Source organism: Tympanuchus pallidicinctus, unplaced genomic scaffold, assembly GCF_026119805.1.
Source record: "Tympanuchus pallidicinctus isolate F22 unplaced genomic scaffold, pur_lepc_1.0 scaffold2, whole genome shotgun sequence".
Taxonomy (NCBI): domain Eukaryota; kingdom Metazoa; phylum Chordata; class Aves; order Galliformes; family Phasianidae; genus Tympanuchus; species Tympanuchus pallidicinctus.
Genome location: NW_026294721.1, coordinates 23,640,428 through 23,662,265, shown reverse-complemented (window position 1 = coordinate 23,662,265; position 21,838 = coordinate 23,640,428). Strand labels below are relative to the sequence as shown.

General features: G+C 36.6%; 1 protein-coding gene across 2 annotated transcripts in view; it reads left to right on the top strand.

Moving 5' to 3' along the window:
• Positions 1-21,838, top strand: part of CORIN (corin, serine peptidase) — a 124,325-nt gene that overhangs the window by 97,362 nt on the left and 5,125 nt on the right. For both annotated transcript variants that reach the window (XM_052681919.1, XM_052681918.1), the window contains 7 exons: positions 2,224-2,337; positions 2,979-3,089; positions 4,593-4,722; positions 12,972-13,094; positions 14,491-14,540; positions 16,075-16,249; positions 19,658-19,929. In XM_052681919.1, coding sequence (XP_052537879.1) covers positions 2,224-2,337; positions 2,979-3,089; positions 4,593-4,722; positions 12,972-13,094; positions 14,491-14,540; positions 16,075-16,249; positions 19,658-19,929 — 975 coding nt within the window. The remainder of the gene's footprint in view (positions 1-2,223; positions 2,338-2,978; positions 3,090-4,592; positions 4,723-12,971; positions 13,095-14,490; positions 14,541-16,074; positions 16,250-19,657; positions 19,930-21,838) is intronic.

The following is a 21,838-nucleotide window of genomic DNA, read 5'->3' as shown; positions in this document are numbered from 1 at the left end:
AAAATAACTTTTGCAGAGTCATGGAACATTTCACAATATAGCACTATAATGTGCGATGAAGGGAAAAAGCAAACATGAATTTAATTAATTGTAAACACTTCAGCTCAAAAACTGCAAGATTGATAAATTAGATTTTTAAAAGCTTTTTATTTTGCTTTCATATCAGATTCCTAACATGACTGACATTCTTTGGTCCTTATTAGAATTGGTTTCAATTAATTTTTCATTTGTGGTTATTGCAAATATTATCAAGAAGGAGACTTGGAAAATGGCCATATTCAAGAACGGTCTTTTGTCATGTGAAATTAGTTTCATGGTTTCAAGGATATTTATTTATCTGTATGCTTAATGTTTTTAATGTGGTTTCTTCAGTCTAAATAAATAAAGCCCTCTGCACATCCAGTGACAGTTAAACTTGGGTACATTCTTCCAGTAATCACATCAACTAGTGTTGATTCACTGGTTCATATTAGTAAAATAATCACTTCTGAAATAATACTCAGAAAAAGCATATATTCTTACTGACTTAATGTTGATATATTGCTGCAGTTCCAGATCCAAGAAAATAGTGATGCTGTTTCAAATGCAGTGTGTGAGCAGAGATCAAAACTATTTGACTGAGGGTGCACCAAGACTGTCACCTGAATTTGAGCTTGGATTAAAATGAGAACTAGCACTGTCAGCTCTAGAACAGACCAAACAAGGCAATCAAACTACCCATTTTATTCAGGAGAACAGGTTTTAATGATTTCCTCTAAAATCAGAATGTCAGGTGTGTAGAATATTAGTATGTCTAAGCATTCCATTGTTCAACTAGTGTCACAGCAAGGTGCTTTATTTCTTGGTTAAAAACAAGTAGTGAAATAAAACAAGAGAAAAGATTTTTTTTTTTCCTAAAATCTGCTTCAAGCTATTCCAAATTTCCTGTGGTTGACAAACAGAAGTTACACTGTCAAAGCGCTTTGACACAGTTACGAATATTCCTCTAGAAACAAGTGAGGCTTGTTAGCTGGACCCTGAAAAGGCAATCATACTGTTTGTTCCCTTCCTAACAATGACTCCTCCTGAATATTCATACATTCACAGGTTCTTCCCAATATTTTCAGACTGCCCAGATCACACTGAGAAAACTGCTTACACTCAACACTTAAAGTATCTCTCTACCTTTCATTGTGATCTGCATTACGTTTTGTATCTGCACTGCCAAAAAAATTTACATTTTTCTGCTCTATTTTTTGGGATTCCATACTGCCACAGGATTTAATTTTGAAAGATCAAAATTCTGTGTAGAAAGGCTGCTCCAAAAGTAATGACTTCTATTTTATTATATTGGCTCATGTTGAAGGTGAATGTAGCAGGTTGGCAGTAGAGGTTGAACCTTCCCAACAACATTCCATTATGTTTTGTTGCTGTGTGACAGATGTCACCGAATTCCTCCATGTGGAAAAAATTGCACCATGGACATTCATCAGTGTTTGATGAATGTTTATGGAGGCAAAAGAGTGGTTGTCAGCACAGTGGTGCAGTGAGTGGTGCATTTTCAGCAGTTGCAATATAAACAGTGGATCATCCCTGCTGGTGCAAATTTTTGCAAGCATGCTATGTAGGATTTTGTTCATCACTAGGATTTTGTTCATCACTAGCAAAAATACATGGCTCATGGTGGTTCCTATGTTAAAAAATAGTTCTTTTTAGCTGAAAATTTGCTCTATCAAGTTGCGTTATTGTATTCTATCTGCTGTTGCTTCCATGGAGGAAAAACTAGAAGGCATTACTTTCAGAGCAATCAAAATAATATGCTTTTAAATATGCCATGGATTTCAGGATTTATATATATATATGATTATATATTAAATGTAAATATTTTTACTTTATCTACCTTTGCATTTACATTTATTACATACATAATAAAAACATTTGAAGAGTAATGATTTGATCTGGCTTGAGACTTGGGAGCTAATGCCTAATTCATTATTTACAGCATGTGTAGCACAGCATGGATTATTATTTTAAAAGCAGTGTGATAAATTTTATATCCATTTAACAAACATGCATTGTGGCAATCTTCCTTCCATTTTTTCATTAGTGACTATTCTAGTTAACTTCTAAAATTAATGGCGAAACTGAAAATATTTTGAATGTTTCAAGATTATTAAGAAGAAATAAAATAGTTGATTTGATATTGCATGCAATTATTTGAAAATTGTGCTTTTCTGCCTCCAGGCTGTAGAGAAAGGGGTCTTTGGGAGTGTCCTTTGAAGAAGCTCTGTATCAAGCACACAATGATCTGTGATGGTTTCCCAGATTGCCCTGACATGATGGATGAAAAAAACTGCTGTAAGAGTTTTTGTGGCTTTAATTCTGCAAAGGGCTGGTTGCATTTTTAGGATCTTGTGGCCAAGAGCAAATGGTTGTAAAATCATTCTATACAGACAAAAAGGCATAGTTATTCTCTGTTTCTTTTTCACTCTCTGGCACCGATTCCTCTTTTTCCTCACCTTTTGTCTTCTGGTGTTCACATCCCTGGATCCTTGCTGTCTCCTTGCTCACTCCAACCCTCTCTATTCCCCATGTTTCTCCTTCACATCATCATGCTTCTTTTCCCCAGTTAAGCAGCTGGGGTAGAAGACCAGCTTGGCTGAACAGGAGACTCCTTGAAATAGGAAAAAAAGATTGTATATATACACATATCTGATATGGAGATGAAGTGAGGCTTTACAGGGAGATTATACACCTGCCGCTCTGCAACTTTCATCTGCATGGAGAAAATAAGAAAAATGAAGGCTCAGTTTGAGTTGACATTGGTATCAGACAACAAAAAGTTCTTTTATCAACTGCATGAGGAATTCTACGGAAAACCCTGGGCTGCATATCTGTTCCATGCCTACCTTCTCCCCTAAATTTTTTTCCAGTCCTTATGTGCATTTCATGTTGGTTATTCTTTTTCTCAGTGCGAACTGTGTTTTTCCTCCTTGCAGCATTTTGTGATAAGGATGAGGTTGAGTGTGCCAACCATGAATGTGTGCCACGTGAGCATTGGTGTGATGGACAAGCAGATTGCAGCGACAGCTCAGATGAGTGGGACTGTGGTAAGTTATATGGACTGGATTCAAATTGGTGAAGCAGGCAAGAAGGTGGGCAAAAGGAGAGAAAGGAAAAACTCAGTGTTAAGTGTCGCAGTGCAAAGATACAAGTAAAATAACACTGCAGGGAACTTTTAAATGATGTGTGAAATCAGGAAATTACTGTGGACGTATGAGAGAGGAAGAAGGCATGCAGATGTAGAATTTGTTTAGGCAAAAAATCTAAGCCCTGATCCTTTATTCATGAATTCAATGGGAAATTCACAGTGAATGCAGTGGTACAGGTTCAAGCTTACAAGAGTTCTAGTAAATAGTTCTAGTAGATTCCCAGTGCATGTGTGTATGTACATTATACTATCCCCGAAGTATGGTGTAAACTGCCAATGTTAACCACATACAGAGTAGGCTTGTGTTTTTATGTGTAGAACTCTCTAAACATTTCTCTTTAAATTTAAATTAGATTAAAAAAAAAAATAAAAAGTACTAAAAAGAAGAACATTGGAAGCTTGCAGTATATCTTCTGAAAATTCAGTTAGCATGCATTTATGTATGACAGTAGTTCATATTACTGTTTTGAGATGCTTTGTATCTAATTTTATATATAGAAAAATGCACTTTATTGCTTACAGAAGCAAATATTTTGCATTCATATTGAACAGTACAAATATTAAAAATATTAATCATTAACATTAATAAACAACAAAATTTAATAAAATGTATGTACCAAACAATAAATGTTCTTAAATTGCATATTTGAAAAGGTGTACTCTAAAATTGATACATAACTTTATTATGGGAAGAAAAGCAAAAGCCCCTTAGCATATAGCAAAAATGTTTAGCGACAGGCTATGTTAAGATTACTACTATTCAAACAAAAATCAGTAGAGCAATTTAACTAAAATCAGCGAGTATCTGGGGCAAACATTTTTACAGAATCTTAGAAAGAGAAAGATGTAGATTTCTACTTGTGCAATTTGGGACGTTTTGAGATGCTTTTTACATGTGATAAGGGTCGGTTACACGCTTTTAAACATAGACTGAGAAAGAAATAATGCTCATGATCTTTCTTGTTAAAAGAAGCTGTTGGGTTTTTTTCTTCTTTACTTGCACCAACATATCAGTAGATAAGAACGATACAAATTACTGAGTCAAACAAAGATATCATTCCTACGTCAAGCAACATCCATCTCTCAAACTACCTTAATGATTTCAGTTGAATTATTTGTGGGGTAAAGTAGTGTGTAACAAGATTAAGACTATCAGAAACCCACGTTAACCTCTGCTAGCAATTATTCTAGTCCTCTAGATGTCTGCTGTTTAGTGTCTTATGCTATTCAATGTTATCAAGTTTCTGGTAGCCATAGTTGCATTGTTTTTAAATTGTAAAGCTATTGAGCATATGAAATCAACAGAAGCGACAGCCTCTTGGAAAAATGTAGCTATAGGTTTTGATATACCATGCGTAAAACAAATAATGTGAAATAACAATATTTTTCTTTTTCTTTACAGTTACCCTGTCTAAAAACATGAATTCCTTGATGTTTCTGACCGTTCACAGGTCAGCTGCTGATAATCATGTTTGTGCTGATGAGTGGCAAGAAAACTTGAGTCAACTGGCCTGCAATCAAATGGGTTTAGGGTAAGGTCAGTAGTTTGTAGCATTGGTGAATTTCTTAGGACGATGGAGTGATGGATGTTGATGTGAATGATCACTGATCACTGTGACCTATGCAATATTAGGCTTAGTATGGAAATAATAGAGAGAAATGAAATAAAGAAATTTTGTGAATTAAGATAAAAACAAAAACAATTATCTAGTCGCTTTCACCATTTAATAAGCATTATGTGATTGTTAAGAGTCTTGAAAAGACAGTAATGTCCTGGCAAACATCAATATTCAATCTTGCAGTTATTTCTGAGGTACAAAATTGTTTGGAAGTATGCTACTCTGTCTTCCTAAAGAATTAATGCAGACTTGTGTCTCAGAACACTGGAAAGTATCTCTGGGTTCTACAATAAATACAGTATAATAGGCTAACAGATATATTTAATTTAGATATCTTTAAACATAGAATTGGTAATGGTAGAACTTTCTGGGTGTATCTCAGAAAAAAAGAAATAGCCTCTATGGATTTTTCATATTTCATGCACACTGTCATCAGCTTTGAAATTCAATGCTGTCTTCTGCTAAGAAAAAACAAGCTTGATGGTATAGAAGGATATTCTGCCAGTGTCTGATCCCCTAATTGGGTTAAGACATCTCTATCTGCCTATGATCACCACACATATTGACATGCAATGTTATTCTTTGTACCTTTCCTTAGTAGACACAGGAGGATAAAGACCTTGGCTTACATTGTCTGCACTTAACCTGCTCTGTATTATCTGCCTTCCTAAAGCACAGTAGTCTTATACTAATCTAACTGATTTTTTTATATCTAAATAATATTGAAGTTATCTCTGTGCTTTAATTTTATATAACTTCCTAAGAGGCTTAATCTCCTTTGGTGCTTTCAAAAATAGTTAGCTGCAATTTTTTTTTGTCTGAAAATAAACTGATGATCTTTACATCAGTCACATTTTTTTATTTCTTAAGGCCTAAATCTCATAGTCTTAACACAGAATATTCTTAATTTCTCTACGAAGATTGCTACCAGGAAAATAAAAAACAAATTATTAGAAAAATTCTGATAACTTCCTTTTTTCCAAAGGTTTGCCTGGGGTAAAATTATCTATCTGGCCTGGTATAGCACTATAGCATACAATTATAGGTGTTAACAAAATAGTGAGTTATTTATAAAAACTCACACTAAGCTCTGCTACTTCCTATTGCTGCTGCTCCCATTCCTGTATGCACCCCTGGTGATCCTCAGAAGCAGGCAACTCCTTTTGCTTCTTTCCTCTGCTCTAGCTTCTGCTATTTGTATTTATGGAAGACCAGTTTCTTGCTCCTGTCTGGCTTTTTTCCTTCCTAATCTTTTCTTACTCAATATTTGTGCTGTAACATTCCTTATAATTTTTGCTTGACCAAGTAGTCAAAGTGCTGGAGCAATAATCTTTTTTTTCTTCTCACATTAATTATGTTTTCTTACTAGTTTCTAACTCTGCATCAGGATTATGAAAGTGCCTAAAAGTATCACAGAAACAGATCTTTCAGTGTTTCTGTTCTATCCACAGTAGAAGAGTTGCATTCAGTTTCTGAATGTAACCTATTTTATTTTCTCCAAGAATAAACATGGCATTTGGGAAATCAAATGCCATATACAGTAAAGGATTGGAACTTGATGCTTGAATCTAGATTTCTAGATCCTCTAGACAAAGTGTATGATATGCTTGATTTACCTTGAATATATTCACATTGTCCAGTGGATTCTCTTGAATTTTATTGTTTTAACAATATGAGATTTATTTAGATGATCTCTATTTTATTAGGGGCAAAAACAAGTAACTATTAAGTAAGATTTACTGAAAATAACATTACAAGTTGGAGTTGATGTAGAAGACTTTGTTTCAATGATTTTAAACAATAATAAATCTTAATATACAGTTATACAGAGACTTGATGCAGTATATTATAGACATTTTAGTTTATGTTTGATAGTTTGTCTTCTCTGTCATATACATAAGTATATTAAAATATGTAAATTTATTTGGAGAGGACTTTATTGAAGAAATTCCAACTTAATTCCTTTCAAATAATGATAATTACTTCAAAAAATATTAATAATACAGTCATATAATATTTTTTTCCTCCATGATTGGATACTTTCTTTAAGTAAAAATGTATTTGTAATGAGTGATGTCTAGAAAAAAATATGTGAATACTGTCAGTCAAAGAGAGGTTATTCCAATGGTTAAACATAGATACTTTTCCCAAGCTGTGTTAAGTCTTAGCTTGTAAAAATGACACTGAATTTTTTTCTTATTTATTTTTTTCCTCCAGAGCTTTCAAATTGAATTTGCTGAGTTTAGAAGTACACAGCTATTAAATCTATACAGACAGGAAACAGATGCTGTTTTAGCTCTCAAATAGGACTAATTTGTTTCATATTAGTGCCCATACACATGTTATTCATTACATTCTGGCATAACACAAGGCTTCTTTTTTCAAGCCTGTTGTCACATGAGTCTGAAAACAATGGAATTGTAGAAATGGAACAGAGAAATGTTAATGTTACTTTGAAGAGAGAAGGAACCCAGTTTTGGGTAATATTTCATTCTGAAGTTTGGTACTTTTGAGATAATTTGCATAATAGTATAAAGAAAAAAAGGTATTGAAATCATTCTGTCATACAGAAGTATTCAGATTTATGTTACTTTTAATTATGAGTAAAGTATTAACTTCATCAGCTAAAATTAGTTCCTGATTCCTGCTGTTTTTTAATTATCATTTAGTATACAAGTCATAATGTTCTTCAGCTCTCACTATAAACTATACTGTAAACTCTGTCTGAGTATAGTGATCAGCAATTAGCAGGATGGAATGCTTTGAAACCAAATTTTTTTTTTTTTAACATTTCCACCAATGTTTCAAAAAAAAAAATTTTTTTTTTTTAAACCAATTTTTTTTTTTTTTTTTTTTAACATTTCCACCATTCATGCAATGAAATGATCATAAATATTACTTTTTCCATTTGCAAGCACCTTTTTAATGCATAAGGCAGAGTGGATTTTAGTTTTCTTAGTAAGTTAAATAAATAAATAAATAAATAAATAAAACACCAAAAAAACCACCCACAAACTGCAACCAAACATGATGTTTCTGAGATGGTAAGGACTTAAGGATTAGGGCTAGAGTAAGAAAAGAGCAGGTTATAAACTACGAGCTGGGTTTGCTGAAATTCATCCTAGAGCATTTAAGGTACAAAACTATGGCAGATCTGGTTACCAAACTGTAACCAGTAGTTTTGTGAAGGTGTAGGAGTATGGCTTTATAATGCTGAAAAGTGTTAAATGTCATTAAAAAGGAGAAAAAAAAAAAAAAAAAAAAAAGACTTGCTTGCTTGTTTCAGTTATCAACAAAGAGTTATAGAAGTATAAGATCTTAATGGTAGTCAGCCTGTATTTATCCATAAGGAATCATGTCAAATTCCCATAATTTCTTTCCTCTAAATTGTGAATATGGAAGAATAATAGTTGTCAGGCATTTTTAACTTCCATACAATGTAAGTTGACTTTTTAAATAAGTAGGGAGATAGGTGCAAAGATAAAATAAGAGTCTGTTCATGATTCATTCTTAAACCACAAAGATATATTGGTGTTGAGCTAGATACATCCCTGTGTGCCTGAGACTGTTGTGGGTCTTTCAGATAAGGAGTGGAGAGAATGCTGACTAATTTCTCAGTATCAAACTGGAAGAATCTGAAAGCATTTTGAAGGACAGGATTTGAATTTGAAAATTTCTTAATGGACTGGAGAAATGGCCTGAAATAAACGGTAATAAGATCAAGACTGTACAAATAGGAATACATTGAATAAATACAGGGTGGGAAATGGTTGGCAAGACAGAAGGGATAATGTAGAAAAGGGGCTAGGAAATATTGTGGGTCAAAAGCTGGACATCAAGGAACAATATCATACTGCTATAGGAAAAGCAAATGTGATATTTACATGTATAACCAGGAGTTTATGTACAGCGCTTGGTGTAGTTCCTCTTTTGTTCATCTTGTATGAGATGTGTGTAAGATGGGGATGTTCTGAGCATGCTCTGTGAAGAAAAGTTGAAAACTCAGGGGGAATGAGATACAGGAGCATTCAAATACGCATGTGAAAGGTTGTTGCAAAGAGGCAAGAAATAAACTGTTCTCTTTTCAGGGAGAATAGGATAAAAGTGATGTGCTTAAATGACAGGTAGGAAGATGTAGAACAAAACTGCTAACTGCAAATCCTGGAATATATTGTCTAAAAATGCTGAGGAATCTCCATTATTAGAGTTTTTTATTAACAGGGTAGACAGATATCTCTCAGAGATCACTTAGATATAGCTGGTCTTATTTTGGAGGAGGGGAATGGATCACATGCCTTTGTAAGGTTCCTTTCAGATGAATTGCCTATGATAGTTCTGCTTTGATTGATTGCTTAGTGAAATAAAGACTTCCATAAGAATTTTTTATGTTTTAGATGTCTTAATCCCATGTGATTGCTGAAAACAGAGCCGAATACTTCATGAAAGTCTGAGTGATGTACATAGATGTCTTTTACCACTCAGCTTAGTAATTTAATCCATTCAAATGTATAGGGAAAAAGACCATAAGGCATTGTTATTTGTAGTTCATAGAGCACTACAAGCACCCTAAAGTCTATTCACTGAGTGTTACCTCTGTGTGACTGAAAGCTCAGAAGTTTTATCACAGTTTTTTCTAATAAAGATTTACCACAGGAATTCAATACCAAAATGAGATAGTTAAGTTTTTGTGATCTAGACCACAACAGATTGTTAGAACCTCATTAGTCTTACAATGACCTTATGATATATTTTGGTACTCAAATGGTGCCATCAAAATACCATGAGATGTTAAAAAGTTACATAGATTCAGGTGGGATTTTTGAATTACTTTGAACATTTGGTGGAGAATCTGGTCCAAAAATCACTGCTGTGAGATTGGCATTGAACTGGCCCTTAGGCTGCATCTTGACGTCTTAGACTAGGCTGGTTCCCCTGCACTTCCTTGTGTGTCAATGATAATTCAGAAACCATCTGCAGGACCCTCTTTAGTTTTTAAGCTGAGAGGCCTGAAAAAGCCATTCTACACAAATACGTTTACAATCCAAAAATATGGTTTCAATTGTGCTTTTTGTTGCAATGTAGGTAATAATAAAAACATTAGTCTAAAATCAACACCAAGTTTCTGAACAAGGATGTTCTGTTCTGTTATATGAAAACAAAAGGAGCGGGGGAGAAAACTTTGCAAAGAGCCTTCTGAAAATGTGTCATAGAAAAGGTTCCTTGCTTGGCTTGCCTTAAAATGTGATATTAGATATGGCTACACATGCTGTGGGTGCTGCATCCCTAGAAGCGTTTAAGGTCAGGTTGGATGGGGACCTGGGCAGCCTGAGCTCGTGGAAGGTGTCCCTGCCCATAGTATGATTTTGTGTGGGTTGACTCAATTTAGGTTAAGTTCAGAAGGCTGTTAAATAAAAATTTTGAAAGATCACAGAATCACAGAATGTCCAGGGCTGGAAGGGACCTCAAGGATCATCAGTCTTCAACCCCCCTGCCACATGCAGGGCCAGCAACCTCCACATTTAATACTAGACCAGGCTGCCCAGGGCCCCATCCAATCTGGCCTTCAACACCTCCAGAGACGAGGTGTCCACAATCTCTCTGGACAGCCTGTTCCAGTATCTCACCACACTCTCTGTAAAGAACTCCCCCCTGATATCCAACCTAAATCTTCCCTTCCCTCAACTTAAAACTATTTCCCCCAGTTATCAACCTTTTCAAAGAGTTGATTCCCCTCCTGTCTGTAGGCTCCCTTTAGGAACTGAAATGCTGCAATGAGGTCACCCCGCAGCCTTCTTTTCTCTGGGCTGAACAAGCCCAGCTCCCTCAGCCTGTCTTCACAGGGGAGGTGCTGCAGTCCCCTGATCATCTTTGTGGCTCTCCTATGGACCCTGTCCAACAGCTCCCTGTCTTTCTTGTACTGCAGGCTCCACACTTGGACGCAGTATTCCAGATGGAGCCTCACAAGAGTGGAGTAGAGGGGGACAATCACCTCCCTGTTCCTGCTGGCCACCCTTCTTCTGATGGAGCCCAGGATACTCTTTGCTTTCCGAGCTGCAAGGGCACACTTCTGGCTCATGTTAAGCTTTTCATCTATCAACTCCTTCTCTGCAGGGTTTAGAAGATAGCTAAGATAGCTAAGATAGCTAAGTTCAACCCCCAAGATGTAGATTGATGACTCAATTAGCAGCTGTATCCTTATTTTGCCCTAAATAGTTAAGTGATAACTTAAAGAACATTGTTGGAGTCTGTGAAGAACCTCAGTAAAACAAAATTTTCCTATGAAGAAATTAGACACCATTAGTCAAAGTGGCACTGTCAACTGAAATATACATCTTCCTCTTAGAGTTTATCCATGGAAGAATCCTGTGCTACAGCTCCAGTATAGATAAGATTCAGCCTTTATAAGAAATTCTAAAGACATGAATTAGGATATATTGGTTTTGAGCTTTTTTTGGTGAATTCATCAGGCTGTGACCGCCAAGGAAAAAAAAAAACATAGCTATAGTTTTATTTTTGCTAAGTAAAACACATTGTATTAATAATTTCATTTAATTAAAAATTTCATACAGGCATCTTGAAGGTTGTTGTTCCTGATTTAGAAATGTGTCTGTGTTTGATAATGAATAAAGCAGCACGAACTGTAGTTTTCAATAATGTGGTATGAGGGATAATGTAATTTGGATCTACCAGATGGTATGATATTTATACTTTTTGCACCCTTTTGAGTTAAATATATGTCAGACATTTTTTTCCAGTTATATAAAATATCAATGTACATGGTTACAAGGTGCTAACTGGCATTATTCACGGAGGATTATAAGGCAGAATGTCACCTTAAGAGTAAAATAAGCTTGGATGTTTCTTGGGAAAGAGCAGGAAATAAGTGCTGGACATGAAGAAAAGAGGAAGCTTTATGTATTTACCATAAGCCAACAATAATGGGGAAAAAAATTGCTGCAAAAAGAGATTTCTTTAAATGAAGAAGTACAGACTTTAAAAAAAATACTTGTTGCTATCCTGCTGCATATTCCTTGTAGTAGGTCATGGAATGATATTTGCTTAACATGTCCAGAGAAGGTTCCAAAATATTAGTCATGAAACAGGCAGGACCCAGGGCTGTGGCCTCAAAGAGTAGTTAATTCTGCCAATGTTGAGAACATTTCCAGCTGCTTTCATTGAAAACCTTACCATAAAACATAATTCTCCTTTGATCAGCTGGGTAAAGGGTATCACAATTCTGTAAATGTTTTAAAACAGATACAGCTAAAATTGAAAAAAACACAGACTTAAAGACAAACAACTAATCTAGTTGACTCTAGTAGGTACTGTCAAGGAGCGTGAGTTCGGAGGCTTCACTGTTTTTTCTGAACTGTTCTTATTTTCATTTCCACAAGCTAGTATTGAGAATTTGGTCCATTACCAGTGGTCAGGGGAGCAATCCCTGAAAGCTCTTCTCATTGATGGGGATTGATACCTAATCATAGATATTTCTGAGCTGAAAAGCTGTAGAGCCATTTTATTTTTTGTCTTCAAAGGAATTGAGATTTACTAAAATGACAGTTCCTTCAATGGTTTGAGTTTATCTGGCTGCAGTGGAAGTAGATGTGTGGAAATATCTCCTGGTGGAATCAATCCACCTTGTTTTCATATTCCTGATAATTTTCTGCACAAGACTGGGTTTGATGAAATCACCACTAATTCATTCTGTCTAGCAAGACAGTGCAGAGTTGGAGATATTGTAAAATATTACAAGGCTCAGATTGATCTTTATATTTTAACGGACTTCCAAATATAGGATGGTACAAAAATATTTTATTATTGTTATTATTATTGTTGTTATTTTACCTCTTGGACAAATGAAGATCTATTTGTTGTGTTTTTGGAGTCAGAAAAATCTAGAAACAATATTTATACAGTGCAGTTTTTGCTGTTCCTTGTTCTAATTCTAGCTCTTGACAGAAAATACAGTGTTGGTGACCGTGGTATGTTAACTGGCCTGGCGTCTTGGGGTGATATAATTTCCCAACAATGATTCTGCCACTTGTGGCTTTGATACAACATTATGCTCAATATTTATGCAGCGAACAAGAGGTCTCTTCCCTTTCGTTACTGTAACACAGCAAGCTAATTGGAAGTATATGAAAGTCTTTTATTTGTTTTAGAGGACCATCTAAAACAAAGATTGTATTAGAAGATGGAGAAATGCAGCATCAAAAGTGGTTGAATCTGCACTCAGATTGGAAGAGTAAGAATGCTTCCACTTTACATGCACTTCTAGTGAATGGGTAAGTAACAGGTAAAGGAGATTTATTTCGCTGCTGTGGTTAGTCACCACATTTGGAGATCACAGATGTTTCAGTAGAACTTTATCAATTTACAGTAAGCTTCCTTAGCAGGTTATCTGACCTTAGACAGTATATTCCTTTTAATTAGCTCTATTAAATACATAGCTAGTAATGAGAAGCCAAGCTTCAGTCATGGCTGAAACATTTGAACTGTAATTTTGAGATTAAAGAGCCAACTAAATTACTTTTAGCATTTAGGACAAAACTGGAAAAGCATTTGAATCCATCTTCAAAAAGCAGATTCCTTGTTTTCCTTTTCCTTTTTCTAATGCCCTGAGGAGATTTCAGAACACCTGTCTTCCACAGGATATTCCTCTGTTTCACGAGAAAAGATTGGCTTGCCTAAATGCAGAGAGCTGAGGTAAAATATGTGTGTGAAGAAGCAGATCTGAGAAATACACCTAGATTTCTTCTGTTCAGCTCCATCATTGTCTGTGGGAAAGCTTTTCTGTAATGACTGAAATAAAGATGAACTAAAATGAAAGGGAGACATACCACTGTGGGGTAGAACTAGCACAAAACTGAAGCGTAAGAAAGCAAACGTAGGCACTTGCAGAAAGATTCTTTGTAGTATTTTTCTACTGAAGAAGTCAGCCCACTTACTGAGATTACAGCCTTCAAGAATAACCAGAGGAACAGCTAATCCACGTATCCATGTATGCAGTCTAATTCTGCTCTGTTTCTGCATCTGAAAAGCACTTACATGGGATGGATTAATAAGTTATGGAAACAAAAAGGCAGTCAGCTGAGCAGCAGTGTTCTTGTTTTTAACAAGAATTTCCCTTTGACAAAGAACTATTATTTTTGCTCTCGCATCTGAAAATTTCCAAAAGGATTTTTTTTTTCTTAATATGTGCCTTTGTGATCTTCCTGGGTTTTCATCAACATACCACATCTTTTGGGTCAAAGATTTTCATTAAATGTATTTCAAATAAATTCCCCTCTTTCAACTGCAAAGATGGAGAAAGCAGCTGATCTCTGTGCTTTCAGGTGCCATAAATTAAGACTTCGCAGACCGTACACCCCAGCCAACCTCAGAGCTGGATCAGTGCCCATAGAACAAGGTTGCCTGCAAAATCTGTAGCACCTGCTCATGAAATGCTTTGTAAAGCTGAACTAATATTTTAAATTGTTGCAAGCAGACTCTGGAAGCCATTGACAATCTGGCGTAAGAAGTTCCTTGTTTTTTTTTTTTTTTTTTTTTTTTTTTTACATTTGGGGAATATTCAACAGCTGAGTTCACAGCAGTGGGTACCATACTTGTGCTGATATACAAACTGTCAAAAATAACACCCTGTAGTTGAGACTTTCATTATGTTCTTTTTCTAATATTTAGGCAGATGTGCCGAAGCAGAAGCAAAGTGGCTCTCCTTTGCACTAAAGAAGGTAAGAGAAATGCATGTTTCTGAGAGAACAAAGGTATTTTTAAAGATACGTTAAATGTATTCAAACAAATTCAGTTGTTTAGTGTCATTTAATTCTGATATTTTACTTCTGCAACATCCAATTTTGCATTGCCTCTTTTTCTTCTGTGCTGTATTAAATTTTAGCAACTTTTGTTATTTTGGACTATGAGGTTCTCTATAGTACTAGCTTAATCTGCTCTTGCAAAATGAGTTTTGTCAGCAGTCAGCTTCCAAAAATTAATCTGAGAAAACTTCTTGAAGAAAATATTATTTATGACAAGAGAGGTTACTAGGTGACATATCTGGGAGTTGAATCTGTGATCTGCTTAGCTGTGAATCTCAATCACAGAAGAACCTAAATTAGAAAACTACAGACCAAATCTGGAGGCACAGTGGATTGTGCAATATTAAGTTTTTCTGTTGAAAAACACAGAAATCCTTCGTCTTGAATAATAAAATGTTCTACATACAAGGAGATCTTTGCTGAAGAACACATACATTATGAATTTCCTGCCATGGAGAAAATTAATCACAAAGTATGACCTAAATTTGGGAGAGTAATAAAAATATTTACTACTATTACCTGAGAATAACACCCCAAAGGAGCCTGTGAAAGCTATTTGCTCCTGACATGCTTTGCTTTAAGAGCACATAATGCTCCTCGACCGCAGACATTATTTAGGTGAACACAGAAAGAATTAAAAATTACAAATTTAATTTATTTCTCTACCAGAGATATCTGCAATGTCAGCATACCTTCCCTTGGGACGTGAATTGCAGAAACTGGTGGTGTTCTTTCACTCTGAATCACACTGAGCATAAGCAGGATAAGTAATAGCAGTCTGTCCAGAATATAAATCCAGAATATAAAGTAAAATGAAAGTGAAGGGCAAACTAATTCAGGCAATTCCTATCTGCCAGGCAAACAGGAATCTGGTATAATTTACACTCTAAGTCTGTTTATAAAGTGGAATGGGTAGAGTACTGGAAAACCTTGGACTCTGCAAATATTTCCCTTAGGAATTTCCAAGAGCAAAGCAAGCTTTGTGTCTTGCAGCTTAGTAAACGTTTTGACATGCACCTCACACCTGGCTTAAGCAAGTGCTTATTATTGCTGGCCTGATTTTTCCAGAAACATTCCTTCTGGATAGTACAAGTAGCACAAAGACATTGTTAGCTGACAGAAAGACAGTGAAACCAAGAATCCTTCCCAAGGGCAGCCATTAACTCTGTTCAAGATAATCATCTTTATCAGTTTAGCTTGGTTAATAATTGGACTGAGCAGGTCAAAATTAATCTCAGGAGACAAATCCCTTTATAAAAAAAGAGAGATAAAAATGGCTCAATGTGTTTGATATTAACATGTGGTTTTTGATGACTTCAGATACTGTACTGTTCAATGTAATTTCATAACTCTGTTAATGTTGTTCTGTGGCCACAGTTTTTCTTCCAGGTCTTGCATGCTCTGTGTTTGTGGTAACAAATTACTCCCTTCTGCATCTGTTTCTCACTAGACTGTGGCCATCGCCCTGCTGCTCGCATGAACAAAAGGATCCTTGGTGGCAGGACCAGTCGCCCGGGCCGATGGCCATGGCAGTGCTCTCTGCAGAGCGAGCCAAGTGGACATATATGTGGCTGTGTTTTGATTGCAAAGAGATGGGTCTTAACAGTGGCACACTGCTTTGAAGGGTGAGAGGAGCTCGGTTTTACTGTTTGTGTACAAATTAGATGTAACTTGCACTTGAGAATTATAAAGTGCACCCTCCATTACCGAACATATTGGCAGCAAGTTATGACCTTTGCAGAACAGCAAGAAGCCTGTTTTTAGAGACAATAACAAAGAGTAAATGGTATAAAACAACATCAGGTTAGGTTTTCACATTCATTGTTGTTTCTGCTGATGAAAGCTAAATGAATCACAGAATTGTAGGGGTTGGAAGGGACCTCCAGAGATCATCGAGTCCAACCCCCCTGCCAAAGCAGGTTCCCTACACCAGGTGACAGTCAGTCCTGCTGATTTTCAGCAGGAAACCAAAGAGAAAAAGAAGACCAAAACTCTAATCTGATAGATCTCACACAATGCCATAGATTTAAAAAAAAGAAACATTCTGGGCTACAGCATAGAAATGACCCTGAAAAATGCTTTGGTCATTAAAAAATAAAATATAAGTATTTAATCATAATGTAAGTGACGTACTGAAGTTTTCTGATTATAAACTCTCTGTGACTTCATTATCATTGTCAATCACTAGAAAGTCAATATTAACCACTAAGTGCTTCATGGTCTATGAGGTCTCATGGCAGAGACTATGGAGAGCAGAGAAGGTTTGTGTAGCTTCGGAACTGTCTTAGTCATTGTCAGCTTTCTGATGGAAACCAATTTTCTTTTTAAAGAATTTGATGAAAGTGCATTACCTCATTAGTTTTGTCTTGTTCTGAAGTTATTTGTATTTTAAAGATATTGAAATGTATGTTTCCTGCAGTAGTCAGCAATCTTTTTTGCTGGGTGGTTGTCACCGGTGCTTAATCTTGCTTAAAATTGGTTTGTGCTCACTGGAAATTTTTGGACTGCACTAAACACCTTTATTTCTTTTTAAGCCAATAGAAGTTCTGTGGTAGACATGTAAATGTACTTCAGTTTCTACAGATGAACATTTCTTTCTAACTTTAATGAGTCTTTTTCTTCAGCAATAATTTTGTTTCTTTTTGTTTCTGAAACACTGAATCTTTTGGAATTTTTTTTTCCCTCTGTTTTTCTTAATGTAAAGAGATGTGTGGACAGAACACTTTCGAAAGGCAAATGGGATCCTGGGCTCCATCAGGAGAGGGGTGGTCAGCAGGGAGAGGGAGGTAATTGTCCCTCTCTACTTGGCTCTTGTGAGGCCCCATCTGGAGTACTGTGTCCAGGTGTGGAGCCCTCAGTACAAGAAAGACATAGAGATCTTGGAAAGGGTCCAGAGGAGGGCGACTAAGATGATCAGGGGGCTGGAGCACCTCCCCTATGAGGACAGGCTGAGGGAGTTGGGCTTGTTCAGCCTGGAGAAGAGAAGGCTGCGGGGTGACCTCATTGCAGCCTATCAATACCTGAAGGGAACCTACACCCAGGAGGGGAGTAAACTCTTCAGAAGGGCTGACAACAGCAGGACTAGGGGAAATGGATCCAAGTTGAAGGAGGAAAGATTTAGGTTGGATGTTAGGGGGAAGTTCTTCACAAGGAGAGTAGTTAGGCCCTGGAACGGGCTGCCCAGGGAGGTTGTGGATGCCCCGTCCTTGGACGTGTTCAAGGCCAGGTTGGACGGGGTCCTGGGCAACCTGATCTGAATGTGGATGTTTGGTGGCCCTGCTAGGCAGGGGGGTTGGAACTACATGATCCTTGAGGTCCCTTCCAACCCGGGTGATTCTGTGATTCTGTGATTCTGTGTAACACTAAGAGATGTGGCTAAAGGGACATGGTAGTCCAAGTTTATGTCTGGACTTGGTGATCTTGAAGGTATTTTCCAACCTAGTTAATTATATGTTTGATGTAAAAAGTCTTTTTCACTTTTGTATTCCAAATGCCCTAAAGTAGAAAACAGATAGAAAGTTTTTTAAAATGCTAAGATATTTTGGTTTATCAATTCCTTGAGTTATGTGGAGAATATTTCTTCTCTTCTGCCTCTCTGATGAGATTAAGGATATGTTTCCAAGGACCTGAAATCTTTACAGTCTTTGAGTATTGTTTCCTACAGCAACAGTAAAATCATTCCCAGTGCCACAAAGTTTCTTTAAATTTACTAAACCAGCCAGTTAAGAAATTAAAGCATATTTTAAAGTGCTCCGGTGCATTAAGTAAAAAATATTTTGTGAAGTCTGGGATGCAAAATATAAAGACTATACCAGTAATGCAGTACACAACGTTAATGCCATGAACATTTGTGGAGATTGTAAATGGAAAGGAGCTACATTAAGCAGAGTCATTTGCTTGTTTCATTGGCCCCTACTGTTTTTCCAGTTTGAAATTTCCTGTTTGAAATGCTTTACAGCAAAGCATCCATGACATTTAAAGTTTTTTTACTCAATAGTAGGGTAATACTTTCTGGCTGAGACTTCTCATTGCTCTGAGCAATGTTCTTTTTCAATGCTCATAAAAACAATAGGATACTCCTACCACTTAAACTTGAAACATCTTGGAAAAACACAAATTAATTATGATTGTAAAAAGACAGTTGTAGTCTGAAATACAAGAATTCTCAAGGAACTCAGATAAAAATAGTCTTTATTTAACAACTAAATTTCTTTCAAAATTTTAGAAATGACAATTCTGTTGAATACTGTTAAAAAGCTGAAATTTCACACTTTAATTTACATTGCTATAATTAAGCTTCAGTCTCTTCAAAGGAACTTAGTTCCATGGAACTATCTCAATTATTCAGAAAAAGAGACTTTTCTGAGGATCTTAGAATCATAGTCTCATTAGAACTCGTGACTTATTTTCATTTACAATCAAGAAATTACATCACCTAACACTTTAATGAGGTCTGTGTTTTCTTATGTCTTTACAAATCCTAGCTTAATCCTCCCATTTGCACCATATCCATCATTTTTTGTGATCAGGGGAATTTGTAAAAAACTTGTAAACAATAAGAGACTTTTTTACATGACATCATAGAAGATTTAATTCTCATGACTGAATTGCATCTGTGAGATTCCTTTGCGGTTTCAGCTTGAGTTACTGCTGTGAGCATCATACTGATGCACAATACTGTCACTCCTAGAGAAACGAGTTCATGCTCACCAGAGCGCAAATGAGCACCTAGGGACCTGGGAGGATCCAATTTTGAGATTCTTGGGTATTTAGTACAGCAAGCAATAGGTGGTAATATACCTTCCGAGGCTGTGAGCTAGAATTTTTTCAGTAGCAGTTAGGAAGGGAATGAAAAGCATTGTCTTTTGTTGATCAGTAATGATGCCTAAGCATTTGCTTTTTTGTAGCATTTCTATCATGTACACAGGCTTGTGAAGTACAGTATGCAAAAAGTCAGGGAGAAAGAAAACCTCAGGTTTTTAAATTAAAAAGAACTTGAATTCAATTTCCCGTTTTCCTGTTTGTTCCTAAAGGAGAGAAAACGCAGCTGTCTGGAAAGTAGTGTTTGGGATAAGCAATCTTGATCATCCATCAAGCTTCATGCAGACCCGATTGGTGAAGTCCATCATCTTGCATCCACGCTACAACAGAGCAGTCGTAGACTACGATATCAGCATTGTACAGCTAGATGAAGATATCAATGAAACGAGCTATGTAAGACCTGTCTGCTTGCCCAGCAAGGAACAGTTGGTACAGCCAGATACCTACTGCTATATCACAGGCTGGGGACACATGGGCAACAAAAGTAAGATAAACACTTTCAGGAATATTAGGAAAACGTTAAGAATCTACTGGGTTAATCAAATAAGTGATCCCACTACAAAATTTTATCCATTAATACTAATGCTGGACTCAATTCACAGAATCAAGAATTGCAGGAGTTGGAAGGTATCTCAAGAGATCATTGAGTCCAACCCCCCTGCTAGCACAGGCTCCCTATAATAGGTTGCACAGGTAGGCGACTAGTTGAGTCTTGAATAGCTCCACAGAAGGAGACTCTACAACCTATCTGCACAACCTGTTCCATTGCTCTGTCACCCTTATTCTAAGGAAGTTCTGCATGTTAGTACGGAACTTCTTATGTTCAAGTTTTAGGCCATTACTCCTTGTCCTATCACTACACACCACCAAGAAGAGACACATCATTTGCCTTCCACATCCCCTCATATATTTGTAAACATTAATCAGATCTCCCCTCAGTCCTCTTTTCCTCAAGCTGAACAGAGCCAACTTACTCAGCCTTTCCTTATACAGGAGGTGCTCCAGGCCCTTTATCATCTTTCCGGTCCTTCGCTGGACACCTTCTAGCAGATCCCTGTCCTTTCTGAACTAGGGAGCCCAGAACTGAACACAGTAGTCTAAATGTGGCATCACCAAGGGAGAGCAGAGAGGAGGATCACCTCCCTTGGCCTGCTGGCCGTGTTCTTTTTAATACACTCCAGATTAAATACTAAGGATCTCTAACTGGTCTTGAAGGGAATCCAACTGTTGCTTTTATTTTTTTCCAAATCATCAGCCTAAGTTTATGCTCCTAAATCCATATTCAGACATGATGTTTGATTTTTCAGAAATGCAGAAGATCTAGAAACTCCTATCAAGAAAGTCACCTGAAACTGGTTATCATTTAACTCATTTAGGCTGTCTTTAGAATTGTATTGAGATAAGAACCATGTCAGATCATTGCTGGGGGTAACATTCTTAGTTCAGTGGAAGCTGGAGATACTGAAAGCAAAGGCATACAGGCTGAATGAACAGTTTTCTTGAGCCAATGCTCTGTGTCACACCCCTGACTTGTGGCAAGATTTATTCTATCAAGGCTTAATCACAAGTGTTGTCTCTGAAGAGAAATATTACTGTGTTTTTTGTGCTCAGTTGCCCCTGAAATCCTTGGGTCCCATTGGAAGAACATTTATGTTATGTAAATATCTGTTTTCATAGACTTATCTTGGGTCTCTTCCAACCCAAGCCGTTCTGTGGTTCTATGATCTTTCATGCACCAAATGCAAAGTATCCTGGCCCCAACCCTGTTAGCTCTATCCATTATGTTTCTCTCTTCTCTGTAATAGCAATTTTCAGAAAGGCTGTTCTGTACACTGGATAAGGAAATTTTCCTTTCAGTACTGCTTCACCCCTAGTAGCCAGGTCCATATATGTGGCAAAAACTAAATTTGCACTAGTGAGGAACATGCTGTTCAGAAGCAGCTCCAAATCTATCAATCTAAAACTACATTTTATGTAATGGCAGGAAAAAAGTAACAGAAAGCTTTTGTACCTCTGGTAAGTAGAAAAATGTTATTTGCTAGCTAATGTGGTTTCAGCTTTGTTATTAAAGGCTTTATGTTAGAAAACTGCAAAAACCATCCTGGTTTAGTATTTCATGCTCTGGGTTTAACAGTTTACCTTTGAATTTGAGCTAAGTCAGCTGCTCGCAGTAGAATGAAGTCCTGAATGTGAGAAGTAATTTCAATATCCTTTGAAATCTGATTCCCTGATACATTAAGTTGAATTTACCCAAATGTAACTCATGCTTGTGTTTATACCAGCCTCGACTGCGAGAGATACTAGGATTAAAATGAAGAGTTAACCCCTTCCTCTGCCTCACATTACTGCTTTCCAGCCAGTACTGTCCCCATCATAAAAGTCCCATAACACAT